Raw genomic sequence first — 15,995 nt, forward strand, 5'->3', positions numbered from 1 at the left:
GTCCTATAAGCAGTTTCCTCTGAGGGGGCTGAGACTTGGAGTTTTTTATGTAGACAGGAAGCCTTGGTCAATTACAGCTTAGTTTGGGATGGGTGGATTGATGAGCAACGGGGCCAGACCATGATGGGGAAACCTAAGGAAACAGCTGACCTGAACAAGTGGGAGCTCACTGACTCCAGACTGATGACTAAGGAACCTACAGAAGACCCAACTAGGCCCTCTGAATGTGGGTGACAGTTGTGTGGCTTGGGCAGTATGTGGGGCCACTAGTAATGGAACCGGTATTTATCCGTAGCGCATGAACTGGCTCTTTGGATCCCATTCCTTATGAAGGGATACCTTGCTCAGGCTAGACACAGTGGGAGGGCCTTGGTCCTGCCTCAAGTGATGTGACAGACTGTTGACTCCCCATGGGAAGCCTCACCCTCTTTGAGGAGTGGGGGGGGGTGGAGTGGAGGGGAATGTGAAGAGCGGGAGGACTGGAGGAAGAGGGAACTGGGATTGTATGTAAAATAAGATTGTTTTGAGAAATTGAAAAGTAAAGATGGGTGGACTGGACTTGCCCTGGGCTGTGGTGGTGCATGCCTTTTAATCTCAGCACTGGGGAGGCAGAGGCAGGCAGATTTCTAAGTTTGAGACCAGCCCGTGGTCTACAGAGCAAGTTCCAGAACAGCCAGGGCTACAACAGAGAAACTCTTGTCTTAAAGAGTAGACATGGCAAGGGATCATTTGGGGGATTGTTGCTGCTGTTGATACAATTTGACTCTTCCATTAAGCGACTCTAAAGGTTTCTAAGTTGAACAAGAAGATATTTGTTGCTTTTATTTCCTGGGTAGGAGGTTCCTGGAATGGAACAGCTGTGTTGAAGATGACAAAATAATGGGGTTCATGGAGGTACCACAGTGTGGGACCAGAAGGTGTAGATTGCTAATTTCCCCCGAGAAGAACATGTTGGACCCCTAGAATCCGGCTTCACAGCTACTCTTTCACTGAAATGTGCTTATCTCTTCTCAGAAAGCCAGTCAAGAGATTGGAGAGTTGACATTTACCTCAATAGAGTCCTGGGTGAGGGGCCAAGGCCAGGAAGAGCAGGCGTAGGATCAGAGGTTTGAGAGGGAACGTTCTCAAACAGCCAGACCATACTTTGATGCTCTGGTTAGGGTCTCCGGCTAAACAGGCCAGAGCCATCCCTAAGAAAGGAGACACGGGCTGCCAGTGCTCATGCGTACCCAGTGTCCACTTGTCCTTAGAGGGGACTCGTTTCAAATTTTTTAAATGTTTTGGTGTATGAGTGATTTTTGGTTCCGTGTATGTGTTTGTGTGTGCCTGGTACCCAGAGAGGTCAGAAGAGGGCATCAGATCCCCTGGAACTGGAGTTAGGGATGGTTGTGATCCATTAGGTAGGTGATCAGAATCGCACCTGAGTCCTCTTCAAGAGCAACAAGTGCTCCTAACCACTGAGGCCTCTCTCCAGCTCCCTGTCCCCAAGGGACTTGTGTTTCCTTGTTTGCTGTGGCAACATCACTCTCTCCCAGCAGACAGGGCTGGAGGGGTGAGCACACGTCCAGGAAGCATCAGAACCAGGGCTTTAGGATGGGCTTGCTCTTTGGCTGAGCCTGGGCCTCCTAGGAGGCCTACTTGCATCAAAGTGACCAGTGGCTTTCTCCAGAGGGCATGATCCTGGAAAATGGCCTCTCTAAGCCTTTGCCTCCCCATGCAATCAGCAGACCAGCTCACACAGCACAGGTGGGTGCATCCGTGTTCCCCACCTGCCATGCCCTGATACTCCTTCTCACCGCCGCTTAATGCCCACCCTGTGAGCGAAGCCCTCGGTGTCCAAACAAGAACATAGCCCTTGTTACCACAAAGAGCTGCGGGCCATAAATCCATGGGACCCATCTGGAGGCTGATGAGGAGCCTTTCTTCACAGTTCAGAAGCCTACAAAGCTGTAAACACAGCACCTGGGAGGCTGACGCAGGGGGATTGTTGTGATGTGGATCCCAGCCTGGGATACAGTGTCAAAACCGTGTTTGAAAGAACAAAAGCCAATCAACCTATGAACACCCATCTGAGGATTGCTGAGGGGGCCGTGTGATGAGGCAGTGGAGGCCTTGACAGCAGCCAGCTGGAGCTCACGCTATCCCAGTGAGCGAAACCAGATCCCTTCCTGCAGAGGCACCCATACACCGTATTTCTTGTCAATGGGGAACTGCCTAGACGGTACCTTCCAGGATAAGCTCCGAGGGCCCGTCTCACAGTGCAGAGTTCACAGAGGGTGTTCATAGTGCAGTTGCTGTAACTGACACCTGCTCGGAGCACAGTGAGATCAGGGGTAGTGCAAGGGTTAGTATCAGAGCTCCAGACTGGGTCTAAGAATCAGGGGTGGCAGCTGGGTGGTGGTGCTACACACCTTTAATCCATGTGATCCGAGCACTTGAGAGGCAGAGGCAGGTGGATCTCTGAGTTGAGGCCAGCCTGGTCTACAGAGCGAGTTCCAGGACAGCCGGGGCTACCCAGGAAAACCCTGTCGGTTTCAAAAAGCAAAGCAAAACAAGAATCACGTGGGCTTTCTAAGAAGCAGAATCATAGGCCCACCTGTATGGCCAGACTGACTCTGGAAATAGGGTCATGCCCCTGAAAGAGTTCCTCCTAACCACTCACACAGTACTCAGAGGATCCTTCTAGATCCTAGGTCATTCCCGCTCCAACTCCTGAGTGGCTCTGCATTTCCTTCAGGGGAAATCAAGGGCTTACAAGGGTATTTTGGACCAAGTACCTGTCAACTTCACTAATGGACTGTTAGGACACGCCCCCAACTCCCAAGTTTGTCTTTATCCACAGAGCGTATCTCCTGCTCTATAGCCACTGGCCACTTTATCTGTGCCCTTTATTTACACTCACTAGGATCTTAGTGCTGGTTTCCATAGCTTTCCCTCCCTCCCGTCTCCTGAGCAATGCCCAGCGCATAGTCGGTATACACTGCCCATCGCCAGTGGCTGAACAGGTGCGTGGTAATGAATCTCAATGTTTGAGAATTGGGATTTTGAGAAAATTGCTCATGGCCAGGGCCACTTCCAGCTTAAGGTCAGGTTCCACATTAAATTTCCATGCCTCTCACCAGGGATGTTGGCTCGATCCGCACGTAATTCTCCTTGCATTGGTTTTCCTAGACCTGCACACGCACAAGCCATAGTATTGTGGCTGGGTTTTGTCCTAAGTGGAGCAGCCAAGGGTCCATATGCACAGCCTGAGAGAGGATGGGCAGCCCCTGTGCCTTAGCCCTGTGCTCCCTGTGCCTTAGCGCTGTGCTCCCTGCCTGGGGTCTCACCGTTAGGAGATTGCTGCTTTCCATCCAGCTTCACCCTCCCCTGTTCCCTAGTTCCACCCCTGTCGAGATTGACAGAGTCACGGGCCTAGACCAGCCAGACCCTTGCTACTTAAAGTGTGGTCCTCAGCCAACAGCATCAGTAGAGTTTGTGTGTGTGTGTGCACGCGCGTGCGTGCACATGCGTGTTAAAATGTGGTACAACGTGTGCTTAGCATGCTCAAGAGCCTGGATTCAAATTCCAACATACAGGCACACACACAAAAAAGCAGTGTGTTCCTTCTGAGAATGCCTTCCACCACTGAGATCTGCGTGTAACATGTGGACACAGATGTTCCATCGAGGCTACAACAGCCGGCTTGAAGGTCTCCTCCCCCCACTTTCTCTTCCTTCCTCTCCTCCTTCCCCTAACCTTCCTCTCCTCTCTCCTCCCCTTCCTCCTCCTCTTCCCGCCCTCCCCTCTCATTCCTCTGACTTGACAAGTCACAGATATTTTTACCTTATTTCAAAATCTATTACCAACGTCACTGGATTTGGAGTCCCTAGTGAACACATCTCTGGGCGTGTCTAGAAGGATTCCAGAGAGATTTACCTTAGGAAGCAAGACTGACTGAAATGGTGTGGCATGGTACCCTGGGCTTGAATACCAGGCTGAATAAAAAGTGAAGAAAAGAGAAAGCAGCTGAGCAGCCACGTTCATTTCTATTCTCCTTGACTGCAGACACTGTGACCTTACATCCTTACAGCCTTCCCCATTGTGATGACCTGGAGCAACTGGGAGCCCAAAGAAACCCTTCCTTAAGTTGCTTCCATTCATTACTTAGTCACAGCATTAAGGAAAGTAATTAAAATAAACCCTCCCTCCTCCCCCTCTCTGTCCTCCCTCTCCCCTTTCTTCCTTTCTCCTTCCCCCTCTCCTTCCCCCTCCTCCTTTTCCCCTCCTCCTCTTCTCCTTCCACTTCTTCCTTCTGTTTTTTGGTTTTGGTATAGGGTTTCAGTTTGTAGCCCAGGCTGACCTGAAACCATGGCAGTCCTCCTGGCCTTAGCCTCCTAAGTGCTGGGATTATAGGCCCAAGACACTGTGTCAGGCAGGGGTTCTCTAACTCTATACACATCAAAAGTGTATGTTTGCTTTCTAAGATTTGTACCCACCAGAGTAATCAAAGTGCCGGAGAGATGGCTCAGGAGTTCACAGTGCTGGCCACTCTTCCAGAGGACTCAGGCTGAATTTCCAGCACCCACATGACAGCCCAGAAGGATCTGTACCTCCTGTCCCAGGAGATCCTCCCTCTTCTTCCAGCCTCGGGCAGGCACCAGCCCTGTGGTACACAGACACGCATAAAGACAAAGCATCCATACACATGAAATAAATGATTCTTTTTAAGTTTAAGGTCAAGGAGTTTGAGGTCAGGCTGGGCTACATGAGACCTTATCTCAAAAATACAATTAAATCTAGAAATAAGGGCCAGGCAGTGGTGGCGCATACTTTTAATCCCAAAATTTGGGAGGCAGAGACAGGTAGATCTCTGTGAGTTTGAGGCCAAACTGGCCTACAAGAGCAGGCCCCAAAGCTACAGAAAAACCTTATCTCAAAAAACCAAAAAAAAAAAATTTAAAAATAAATAAATAAATAAAAATAAGGTAAAGTAAATTTTGAAATAAGGTAAAAATATCTGTGACTTGTCAAGTTTCCAGTTCCTGTCAAATCCAGTTGCCACCACAACAGGGGACACAGTGACAGTTTGTGTATAGAAGAGACAAGTGGAGTGCTGCAGGCTTGTGATCTCGGCATACAGGAGGAGGCAGGAGGATGACAGCTTTTTCTTTTCTTTTTTTTTTTTTAAAGACTGGATTTCTCTGTGCAGCCCTGGGTGTCCTGGAATTGCTCCATAGACCAGACAGGCCTCAAACTTGGAGATCTGCTTACCTCTGCCTCCCAAGTACTGGGATTAAAGGCGTGCACCACCACCGTCCAGTGGAGGATGACAACTTTAAGGTTAATGTGGGCTATAGAAATGGAGCCAAGAGACAGGCTTAGAGGATGGAGCATGTAGCCAAAGTTACTTGTCATGGGGATGCTCCCACTTGGAAGAGGAACTGGTTTCCGAGCTCAGGTCGCTTGACTAGAGTCCGAATCATTTCGAATTAGTATCCAGGTCAGTGGCTTACATCTAACCTCTGGGAAGCCTGCCATCCCAGAGAGCTGTCCTGGTTCTCTAAAGCCTGTGATGTCCTACAGATGGACTGAGTCCTTCTTGGCTCAGTGCCCTCCCCAGAAGCCCTTGCTGTCACAATCTAGGGTGTGAACCCCACCCTGAGAACAGGACTTCTCCGGGTGTCCCCAGTCTCTCAGAAGATTCTGAAAACCTAGACTCAAGGATGAAGGCTGAGGAACTCTCTTTTGCCCAAATCCTCACATAGAGATGGGAACACTGAGTTCCCGAGAGACAATGTGCAAGAAGCCAGTGTCAGGGGTTGGGGATTTAGCTCAGTGGTAGAGCGCTTGCCTAGCAAGCGCAAGGCCCTGGGTTCGGTCCTCAGCTTCAGAAAAAAAAAAAAAGACCGCCGGGTGATGGTGGCGCACGCCTTTAATCCCAGCACTCGGGAGGCAGAGGCAGGCGGATCTCTGGGAGTTCAAGACCAGCCTGGTCTACAGAACTAGTTCCAGGACAGGCTCCAAAGCCACAGAGAAACCCTGTCTCAAAAAACAAAAAAACAAAGAAGCCAGTGTCAAAGCTGGAAAGATGAGACTACCTAGCTTTCTGGCTGCCTGTTTGGGTTCTGAGGCCTGCCGTGGACTTTTCTAGGCTTTTCTGTCTCTCTTGTTGCCTGCTCTCCAGCTCTGCAGCCGGATGGAGTCAGCCATCTGAGCCCTCTATTGTCATATATAAATACAGAGAAAGGCGCTGACCCGCTTCCTTGGGGAGAGTTTGCTAATAAGCATTTTAAGGCTTTTAGAGTGAAACGCTCCTCAGAGGCTGTTTCCAGGCTGTGGGAAGACATCCCACTCCTGCCTGGGCCTTACTTAGCCTCTCTGTGGCCACCCTGGGCTCACTGTGCAAGGGTAGCCTCCCTCCTCCATCAAACAAACACTACAGAAGTGGGCTGTGTGGGGTCTGATTCCCAGGGGCCGCATTCTCACCATCTAAAGAGATCCCTTTGCCCTTACCCTAAGGAGGCTGAGTCTTTTCAAAAAGGGCAGCTTACTCCATAGCCTTCTTTGCCCCAAAGACTCTTGTTCATTTCCAGCCAGGGAAGGAGACTCAGTCTCCCACTGGAGCCACAGGAGAGGTGCCCCATAGGGCACTCTTTGGCTTCATGCCAGTTCTTCTCCTGAGCACTTACCAACTCCGCTGGGCATCTTAGAATATGCTTCCAACCCTGCTTAGGGAGAAGGAGTCCACATGCCGAACCAGTCCCGACTGTGTGTGGTCCATCAACACCAGCAAGGCTCTTCAACTGGATGGATACTGGGATAGATAGCCCACGCATGGCAAGGGCTCTATGCCGTTAGAGAATGGTGCCTACTCAATGAGTGTGGGTCCCTCCATCCTAACCCCAGCTGACTGTATTTGAAGGATAGGGCCCTGATTCCCTAGGGATAAAATGAGTATAAAAGACGCATCTGTTATCCCAGCACTTGGGAGACTGAGGCAGGTGGAGTTTAAACCTGAGGCTAGCTGGGCTGCACAGTGGGATTTTTGTCTCAAAAACAAAGAAGAAAAAGGGTTGGTTTTTTTTTCTTTTTTTTTTTTTTGGTTTTTCGAGACAGGGTTTCTCTGTGGTTTTGGAGCCTGTCCTGATATCTCAGTTGTTAGAGCGCTTGCCAAGCAGGACATAAACACACCCCTGTAATCCCAGCATTAGATATGGTAGCACACTCCTGTAATCCCAGCACTAGGTATGGTAGCACACCCTTGTAATCCCAGCACTATTGGTAGCACACCCCTACAATCCCAGCACTATTGGTAGCACACCCCTGTAATCCCAGCACTATTGGTAGCACACCCCTGTAATCCCAGCACTATTGGTAGCACACCCCTACAATCCCAGCACTATTGGTAGCACACCCCTGTAATCCCAGCACTATTGGTAGCACACCCCTGTAATCCCAGCACTATTGGTAGCACACCCCTACAATCCCAGCACTATTGGTAGCACACCCCTGTAATCCCAGCACTATTGGTAGCACACCCCTGTAATCCCAGCACTAGGTATGGTACACACCCCTGTAATCCCAGTGATGGAAGGATTAGAAACTCCAGGTTTCATATTGAAGTAGGGTCCTCATGGCTTGAGACATGTTTAGAACTAGGCCAAAAGGGTTATCTGAGACCTTGTCTCAAAACAATAAATGATAAATAATTTTAAAAAGCCACAAGAAAACTCTCCCCTGCCCCCTCCCTTTTTCAAGACAGGGTTTCTCTATGTAGCAGCCCCAGCTGTCCTGGAACTAGCTCTGTAGATCAGGTTGGTCTCAAACTCACAGAGAGCTGCTTGCCTCTGACTCTCAAGTGCTGGGATTGAAGGCGTGCGCCACCACTGCCCAGGTAAAGTAAGCTCCTTTTAACATTCATACACACACACACACACACACACACACACACACACACAAAGGGAGTAGGGAGGCAGGCAGAGGTGTGTGTGTGTGTGTGTTGACACAGTAAGAAGCTAGTGACAAAGTCCTGAGAAGTCAGAAAGACTGACCCCGTGAGACACAAGATGGTCTGAAATCTTTATCTTGGATTTACTAGTTTCCAGAACACTATGGCATCCATTTCTAGGATCAAAGGGGAGAGGGTCGCGGAGCAGCTTGGAAGACAGGCACAGAGAAGTACAAGGACTGCAGTACCACCAGTGGTTCTCGTCGTGCTGTGTGCCAGAATTGCCAGGTGTCTCCTCGCCACCCCAGACGTTTCAATTTAATTGGGATAGGTGTTGTCTGAGGGAGGGAGACAGTGGGTGTTAAAATCTTCCGGTGGTTCCAAAGTTCAGGGAAGATTTAGGAACCACCAACCTAAGAGCTGTGTCCAAGACTCAAGAGCCGAGAGCCGTGGATGGGGAAAGGGATGGCTGATGGGCAGGTGAGGGAGGTGGACAGGAATATCAGGCGGTGAGCACAGCACAGGGGCAGGCAGAGGGATGGAGAGGAGCTAGATGCTCAGTGAGAGGCATGTACCAGTTATGGGAGGCAGAGGCAGGAGAAGTGGAAGGGACAGGGTCATCAGCAGAGGTGCTCAGGTTTATATCTGCTGGTACTTGCAAGCCTCAGGGAGATGTGAGCAGGGTGGGGCGCAGACAGTGACACTAGGGACATGTGAACAGGGTGGGCCACACTCACCGTTTCAGAGGATCTAGGGGGCGCATCTGGTGGGTGACTCACAGGTAAGCACATCTTTTGTTGTTTTAGAGGTTGGGTTTCAATTTGTAGCCCAGGCTGTCCTGGAACTTGCTCTGTAGACCAGGCTGGCCTCAAACTCAGTTTGTCTGCCTCCTAAGTGCTGGGGTTAAAGGAGGTCTGCAACCCCACTCCCCGTGTACTGCTAGTACCTCTAGTCCCCGCCCCCTTGTGATTCTAATGTGAGAGAAGGCTTGAGTACTATTCTCTAGATATTTCAGAAGGCATAAAAGAGAACAAAAACCTGGACTCTTGATATAGGAAGAAGTGGTCATTCACTTTCTTTCAATGGCCTTGAACCCGGGGGTCTTCATCCACACCATAGATGTATGGTGTTGTCTGCTGGGTGTCTGTCAGAACCTGGGGATGGCCAGGAGGGCAGTGCTCTCCAGTCCAGTAAGGGGCCCTTAACTGAGTATCTACTATACACTGGGCAGAAACGTACATGTCTGCTTCCCTCAGAACCACTTCACAGATGCAGAAACTCAGGCTCAGTGCGAATAAGACACTTGCCCAAGCGTATACCTCTGGAGAGTGCCTGGTCTACGAGACCATCAGACATCTTGTCCCTTGTTCACTGAGAAGACCTCCCAGGAGGTCCCTGCTATCTGTAGTGAAAGCGACCTCTTAGCATCTTCAGGAGGGGCAGAGTCCTGGACATCTTAGTGGGTGAGTGCGAACCAGTCCGGGCTCGAGCCACGTAAAGAGTGGGGACAGACGGCTGGTGCGTGTCCACCAGCGCTGCGGCGGGCACCGCCCGCACTTTGGAGGGTGCGGGTCCTGGGGAGAGTTCGCGGGGGAGGTGCACGGGGCGCTCTCTCTCGGCCACACAGGTGTGCCGGGTGCCATGGAGACGGCGCCGCGCCAGCCCCCTCCTTCCTTGAGACCCGGGAGGCGCTGGGCGGGCGGCAGAGTCCGGCGGACCGCAGCACTGCGAGGGCGCTGCACCCGGGACCCCAGGGAGTGAGCGCCCCCTTCCCAACTGCTAGCGACCCGGTGAAGCGGGGCTGAGGGTAGACCACTCATCCCTTGTGTCTCTCTGCCCCAGCCCACCCACCCGAAGGTGCCCGCCTTCATTGAAGAGTGTCCCGGAGCAGACAGTATGGAGGGTGAGTGACACTGGGGTTTGGGGGTCGTGGTGGGATAGGCTACAGACCCGGGAACGAGGGCTGGGGTAGGGGGCAGGCAGGGGGAAGAGACACTGACCACCTTGGCAGCCAGAGACAGAGACTGATACCTGATACTCGTGTGTGTGTGTGTGTGTGTGTGTGTGTGTGTGTGTGTGTGTGTGTCAGACAGACATACAAAGAGACAGACAGACAGACACACACACACACACACACACATGCACACACACAAAGATGCAAAGACCCTGAGAGAGGGACAGAAACAGATCTGAGGGTGCCTCTCTGTTCATGGAGTTGGGAGGGGGGAATGACTTGTGTGTGTGTGTGTGTGTGTGTGTGTGTGTGTGTGTGTGTGTGTGAGAGAGAGAGAGAGAGAGAGAGAGAAACAGGGAAACAGAGACATCAAGAGAGAGAGAGACAGAGACAAACACAGAGAGCTAACGATAGAGTGACGTGGGGTTGCCTCTGTGTCCAGGGTATGTCCGTGTCTGATGGAGCAGGAGGACACCTCTGTCTGTGGGTGCATGTACATGTGTGTGCACCCCAGCTCTCATCGGAAACAGGCTTTTTTTGTGACCAGGTGAGGATAGTTTAGGTACTTGCTTTAGGGAACTGTTGCCGACTTAGCCAGCTTGCTGGGCCAAAGAGAGGGATGGACTCCTAGAGGAGGCGGTCTCCATGATTCTCTTAAGAAAGGACCTAAACTCAGAACCTAAGAGGAAACATAGCCTGTCCAGGCTTAGCCTGTTGGCTTCAGTTACATCAGATGAGGGTCTAAACCCCATCTCTGTCTATGTGGACAAAGGGAGTTATATTTAGATTAAGAAACTAGAGGACCGAGGGCTGGTCCACTGACTTGCTGGGTGTCTCTGAAATGGTGCCTAAAGCCTTCCTGGACTCTTGGTTACCTAGCTGGTGGGCAGAGGAACTTAGATGCAACAGGGCTTCACAGGGGGAATTGTGAGGATAAAACCGAGACAAGACGTGTTGGACACATTCATACCAGTAAATAAAAGCTGGTGGAAGCCCCAGGATTCCAGTGGGAAATTGCAAGGGGTCACCATGGGGGAGTAAACGGGGTTTTAATAGGCAGTCTGGTGAGGTGCACTGACAGACAGGTTTCCCAGGAGCTAGTAGGGAGAGATGAGCGAAGGGATATACAACCCGGGATGAAGCTGGAAGATCAGTGGAATATATAAGAATGATGGTTAGCAAAGTGCCGAAAGCCCAGAGAGCACAAGGAGAGAGAGAGAGAGAGAGAGAGAGAGAGAGAGAGAGAGAGAGAGAGAGAGAGAGAGAGAGAGAGAGCGCATTGAGTGCTGGGAAGAGGCAAGAGTGGCTCGGGGCTGGGGGCTTTGGGGCTTCTGACTAACTAAAACTCCAGGTGGGGGGTGGACAGAAAGCAAGCAAGCTCACCCTTCAAAACCTGGACACATGGCATCCCAGGGACCCAGAGGCAGTTGCAGATATAATCATCGCTGTAGAAGAAATTACAGCAAATGAAAAAAAAAAAAAGCCCCGAAGACGGGCACCTGTCCTGATTTTCAAAAAAGATGGAAAGATAATTTCTGAAACCCACGGAACTGCTTGAGTGAAATGCTCGCCTCTTAGTATGCCAGAGAAAATGACTGAACGCAGAGTGAACATTTGAGAGACGAGAAAGCCAGAGCACAGCTTCGGTGTTATGCAGAGGAAGCCATTCTGCACGTCTACCAAAGTCTGCGTGTGTTCACTTAGACACTGCAAACTAAATAAATGAAGTCAAAGGTGTACTTGCAGTGGCATCATTAGAGAAGGCACTTACGAGCCGGGGGCTGGGCTAATGGCACAAGAAGCTGTGAGTTCAGTCCCTGACACGGGGAGCTGGGGAGACAGACTGTGCTTATGATTCTATTTATTGATATGGAAATGTGTTCATCGTCTTCTGTGGATTGATCGTTAAGTGATTTTATATTGTGAACACAGTAGAGTATTAGAAAGCTGAGTTTAGAATACATGCAGAATAATCCCCTTATGCAAAGTTACATAGTTTTATTATCTCTATCTAGCTATTAATGAAATTCATATACAGGAGTCACTACCATCTTCTTTGGATTCCCTGGTTTCTGGGGCCTCCCATAAGACAAGGATTTAGGAATAGGGAGTTCATTTGGGAGTTGCCTCAGGGAAGCAGAGATGAGGCATGGGGGAGAGAGCAAAAAGAAGAGGAGCTGGGGGCATAGGCCAGTTGGTAGAGTGCATGCCTAGCATGAGGGAAGCTTTGGGTTCTATCCTTCAGCAACTCCTTAACTGGACTTTGCTAGTGAATACCTGTAATCCCAGAATTTGGAGAGCAGAGGCTACCTAGCAAGTTCAAGGCCAGCCTGGGCTAAATGAGAGTAGGCTCTAGTTGCTGCTTGCCTCTCTCTACTGGTTGAATGTTATTCCACTCCATAAGTTCTGGGTTGTTCCTGCTATGGCTTCAAAAAAACAAAGCAGAGAGACCCTAGGTGCGGGCAGGATGGAGCATTGGCAAGTTGAGGAACCCATTGCCCCAGCTGACATCTCTGGGCTAACGGACAATTAAACACATTGTTCCAGCAGGTGTATCCCAGGGTGTTCCTGTTCAGACTTTCCCTCGGTCTTTTGTGGTGCTTGGAACCATGCATGTCTTTTAAGAACTAAAAACAGAATGATGAGATTAAGAATACTTTTGGAGCTGGGGCTGGGGCTCAGCAATCAAGCTCTTGCCTGGCATGCCTCGGACTCAAGGTTTGAACTCCAGCTCAGGAAAACAAACACAAATTTCCGGAAAGAGGGGGGCAAAAAAAAATGAAAATAATCCAATGTTCATTAGGAGCCGATGTAAGAGCAAATCACACCAAATTTCCTGTCTCAGGAGGTAAACAGATGGATTATAGCAGTGTTGCATGAACTTCATGGAACACTCAGCACTGACAAGAGAAGTAGAGGGCTGACAGCAAGGGGTGTCATTAAAGTCTTGGCAGCAGCCTCTGGTGCCTGAGAGGGGATAGAAGAGGCATGCTCTGCACATCTGTAGCTAGGAGCCCAAACAGCCGTAAGAAGACAGGCTCAGGATTTAAGGCTGGAACCTGGAGAAATGGCTTAGTTGGTAAGAGGCTTATGGCACAAGCCCGACCACTCCAGTTCAGACCCTCATCACCCACATAAAAGCCAGGGGCAGAGGTGTGTGTCTATCGTTTCAGCCCCAGGAGGAGGGAGGAGGGCGGGCAGGGAGAAGCAGAGGCTGCACACGCTTGCTGTCCAGATCTGAAATGGCAAACTCTAGGTTCAGGGCGAGACCTGGCTGTGAAAACGAGGTGGAAGTCAGGTGTGGTGGTCCACGTCTTTAATCACAGCACTCAGGAGATGGAACAAGCAGATCTCTATGAGGTCCGTGAGTTCGAGCCTGATTTACACGGCAAGGTCCAAAGCCTGCCAAGGCTACATCGTGAGATTTCTGTCTCAAAAACGGAAGGAAACTGGTAGATAGAGGAAGATACCTGAAGTTGAACTTCGGCTTCCACAGGTCTGATTCCTGGCTAGAGTGCAGAGAATTTCTAAAAATGTGTTGTGTGTGTGCACGTCACATGTTGGAGGGGGCTGCTTGTTTGTCCCAGCCACCCAAAACCAAAATAATCACACAGAAACCATATTATTTAAATCACTGCTTGGCCCATTAGCCCATTAGTTCTAGCTTCTTATTGGCTAACTCTTACATATTAATTTAACCCATTTCTACTAATCTGTGTATCGTCATGTGGCTGTGGCTTACTGGCTAAAGTTCTGGCATCTGTCTATGGTGGCTACATGGCTTCTCTCTGACTCCACCTCCTTTCTCCCAGCATTCAGCTTAGTTTTCCCTGCCTAGCTCTGTTCCCCTATAGACCCAAAGCAATTTCTTTATTTATCAGTGGTAATCACAGCATACAGAGGGGACTCCCACATTAGTCACAGCTATACGTGGAGGTCAGGGGACAATGAGAACAACTTTATAGAATCAATTCTCATCGTACACTTTTTTTTTTTTTAAGACAGGGTCTCTCTAAGAAGCCCTGGCTGTTCTAGAACTTGTTGTGTAGACCAGGATGGCTTTGAACTCACAGAGATCTGCCTCTCCCCTGCCTCCAAGTGCTAGAATTAAAGGTGTGGACTGCCACACTTGACTTTCCCTGTTCACTTGAACCTGGGTTCTGGAGAGGAACTCAGGTTGCCAGACTCATGTGCAAAGTGCGTTTCCCTGCAGATCTAGCTTGCTCGCCCTGCAAGTGGAATTCTTGAGTAGCTAGATCAGAACTGTGTCCTGGAGGGGGATGCTGGGGCCTCAGAAGACAGATACTACAATCTGCAGAGCGCCTGCATCGTTCCTGGGGCCACTAGAGGGTGCCTGATGAAGGCTGAGGCGGAAGAACACTGCATCCCACCCGGACTCTGATGCAGTGGCTTCCTTCTAGCTGAAAACCTTCACAGCTAGCCCGAGTAGAGCCACTGAGCGTGTAGCTCCGGAGGTAGAGTACTCACTAGCATTAGTGAAGCCTGAGTTCAATCCCTAGCACCTGATAAAAACCGGACTTCCTAGCACACACCTGCAGTCCCCAGCTCAGGAAGCAGAAAGACCCAAAGTTCAAGGTCATTCTTGGCTAAGTACAAACTTTGAGGCCCACGTGGGCCACATGAGACTCTGTCAGAGAGAGAGAAAGAATATATTTCTGTTCAGCCAAGTGTGTTGACTCCAAAACCAACCCAACCAACCAATAACTGCAAAGGTTCTAGCTCCGAGAGCCCAGAGGGTCCCAAGTAAGCAGCTGTCTAGAGCCGAGTGAGGGAACAAGGGAGCCGAGTGTGTGAGCAGGGGAACATGGTTAGTTTCTACTAGTTCTACTTAGATGACAAGGACATGAAAGCCACAAGCTCGGTCTAGGCAAAGCCTTTTGCTGCTCTCATTAGCAACCAAAATTGCTCGAAGACTGTTGCACTTCAGATTTAAGGGCTGACAGCTTTTGAAATGCAAATGGCTCAGAGACTCAGCCTGGAGAACTGTCCTGAGTCATTTCCTCATTCAGCAACAAGTTTATCAAAGTATTTTTTAAATCTTTCTTTTCTTTTATTATTATTATTATTATTTGAGACAGAATTTTTCTGTGTAGACCTTGGTTGTCCTAGAACTCATTCTGGAGAACAGGTTGGCCTCAAGTAGAACCACCTGCCTCTGCCTCCCATGTGCTGCGACTAAAGGCATGTGTGCCACCATGTCCTACTGTCTTTGTTGTTGTTCTTGTTTTAATTAATCATGTGTGTCTGTGTGTGGGTATATACATATGAGGCCTGATAAACCCCTACCCCTGCCATATCAAACAAAAGACAGGGGTGTCAGACACCCCCAGAGCAGCGCCAGCCCCCAAACCCAGGTGAGCACTGGGAACCTGATTCAGGTTCTCACACCACTGCCTACTGCTAAGCCATCTCTCCAGCTCCATCACAGTCTTTCCTAAACAAGACCCTGCTGAGAAGAGAGAGAGAGAGAGAGAGAGAGAGAGAGAGAGAGAGAGAGAGAGAGAGAAGGAACCCACTGGGGACAGGGACACTGAAGCTCTGTGACATGTGATAAGGAAGTGCTATGCAAGAGCAGACCCCAAAAGAGCTAGGTTTTCTTCCTTTGCTCCTTAGCTATGTCCGGAGTGGCTCTGCTTCTGCCTCTGACCATTGTCTGCACTTCTTCAGGCAGTGTTGTCTTTTGTTTGCTTTGAATCAAGGTCTCATGTAGCCTAGGCTGCCCTCGAACTCTCTATGCATAGCTGAGGATGATCTTGAACTCTGGATCCTCCTACCTTCATGTCCCCAGTGATGAGATCACAGGTATGCACCACCACGCTTGCCTTGAGATCTGGTTGGTTTCTCAGTAGTTATGGAGTCTGTCCTGGAACTCACTCTCTAGACCAGGTTGGCTTCGAACTCACATAAATCTGCCTGCCTCTGCCTCCCTTGTGCTGGGATTAAAGGTTTGAGCCATCACTGCTCGGCTTGAGTGATGTTTTAAATGATTCTTGTGGTATTTTTTTTTTTTTTTTGGTTTTTCGAGACAGGGTTTCTCTGTGGTTTTGGAGCCTGTCCTGGAACTAGCTCTTGTAGACCAGGCTGGTCTCG

At 49.9% G+C, this 15,995-nt stretch overlaps 1 protein-coding gene across 2 annotated transcripts in view; it reads left to right on the top strand.

Moving 5' to 3' along the window:
• Positions 1-9,366: 9,366 nt before the first annotated feature.
• Positions 9,367-15,995, top strand: part of Npffr1 (neuropeptide FF receptor 1) — a 38,370-nt gene continuing 31,741 nt past the window's right edge. Inside the window, exons 1-2 of one of the 2 annotated variants that reach the window (XM_026785437.1) lie at positions 9,367-9,393; positions 9,773-9,833. In XM_026785437.1, the coding sequence (XP_026641238.1) occupies positions 9,827-9,833 (7 nt within the window). In that variant the 5' untranslated portion in view covers positions 9,367-9,393; positions 9,773-9,826. Of the gene's footprint in view, positions 9,394-9,562; positions 9,834-15,995 lie in introns of those variants that run through there. The other variant, XM_005360092.3, reaches the window with a different exon arrangement.

Source organism: Microtus ochrogaster, linkage group LG2, assembly GCF_000317375.1.
Source record: "Microtus ochrogaster isolate Prairie Vole_2 linkage group LG2, MicOch1.0, whole genome shotgun sequence".
Classification (NCBI taxonomy): Eukaryota; Metazoa; Chordata; class Mammalia; order Rodentia; family Cricetidae; genus Microtus; species Microtus ochrogaster.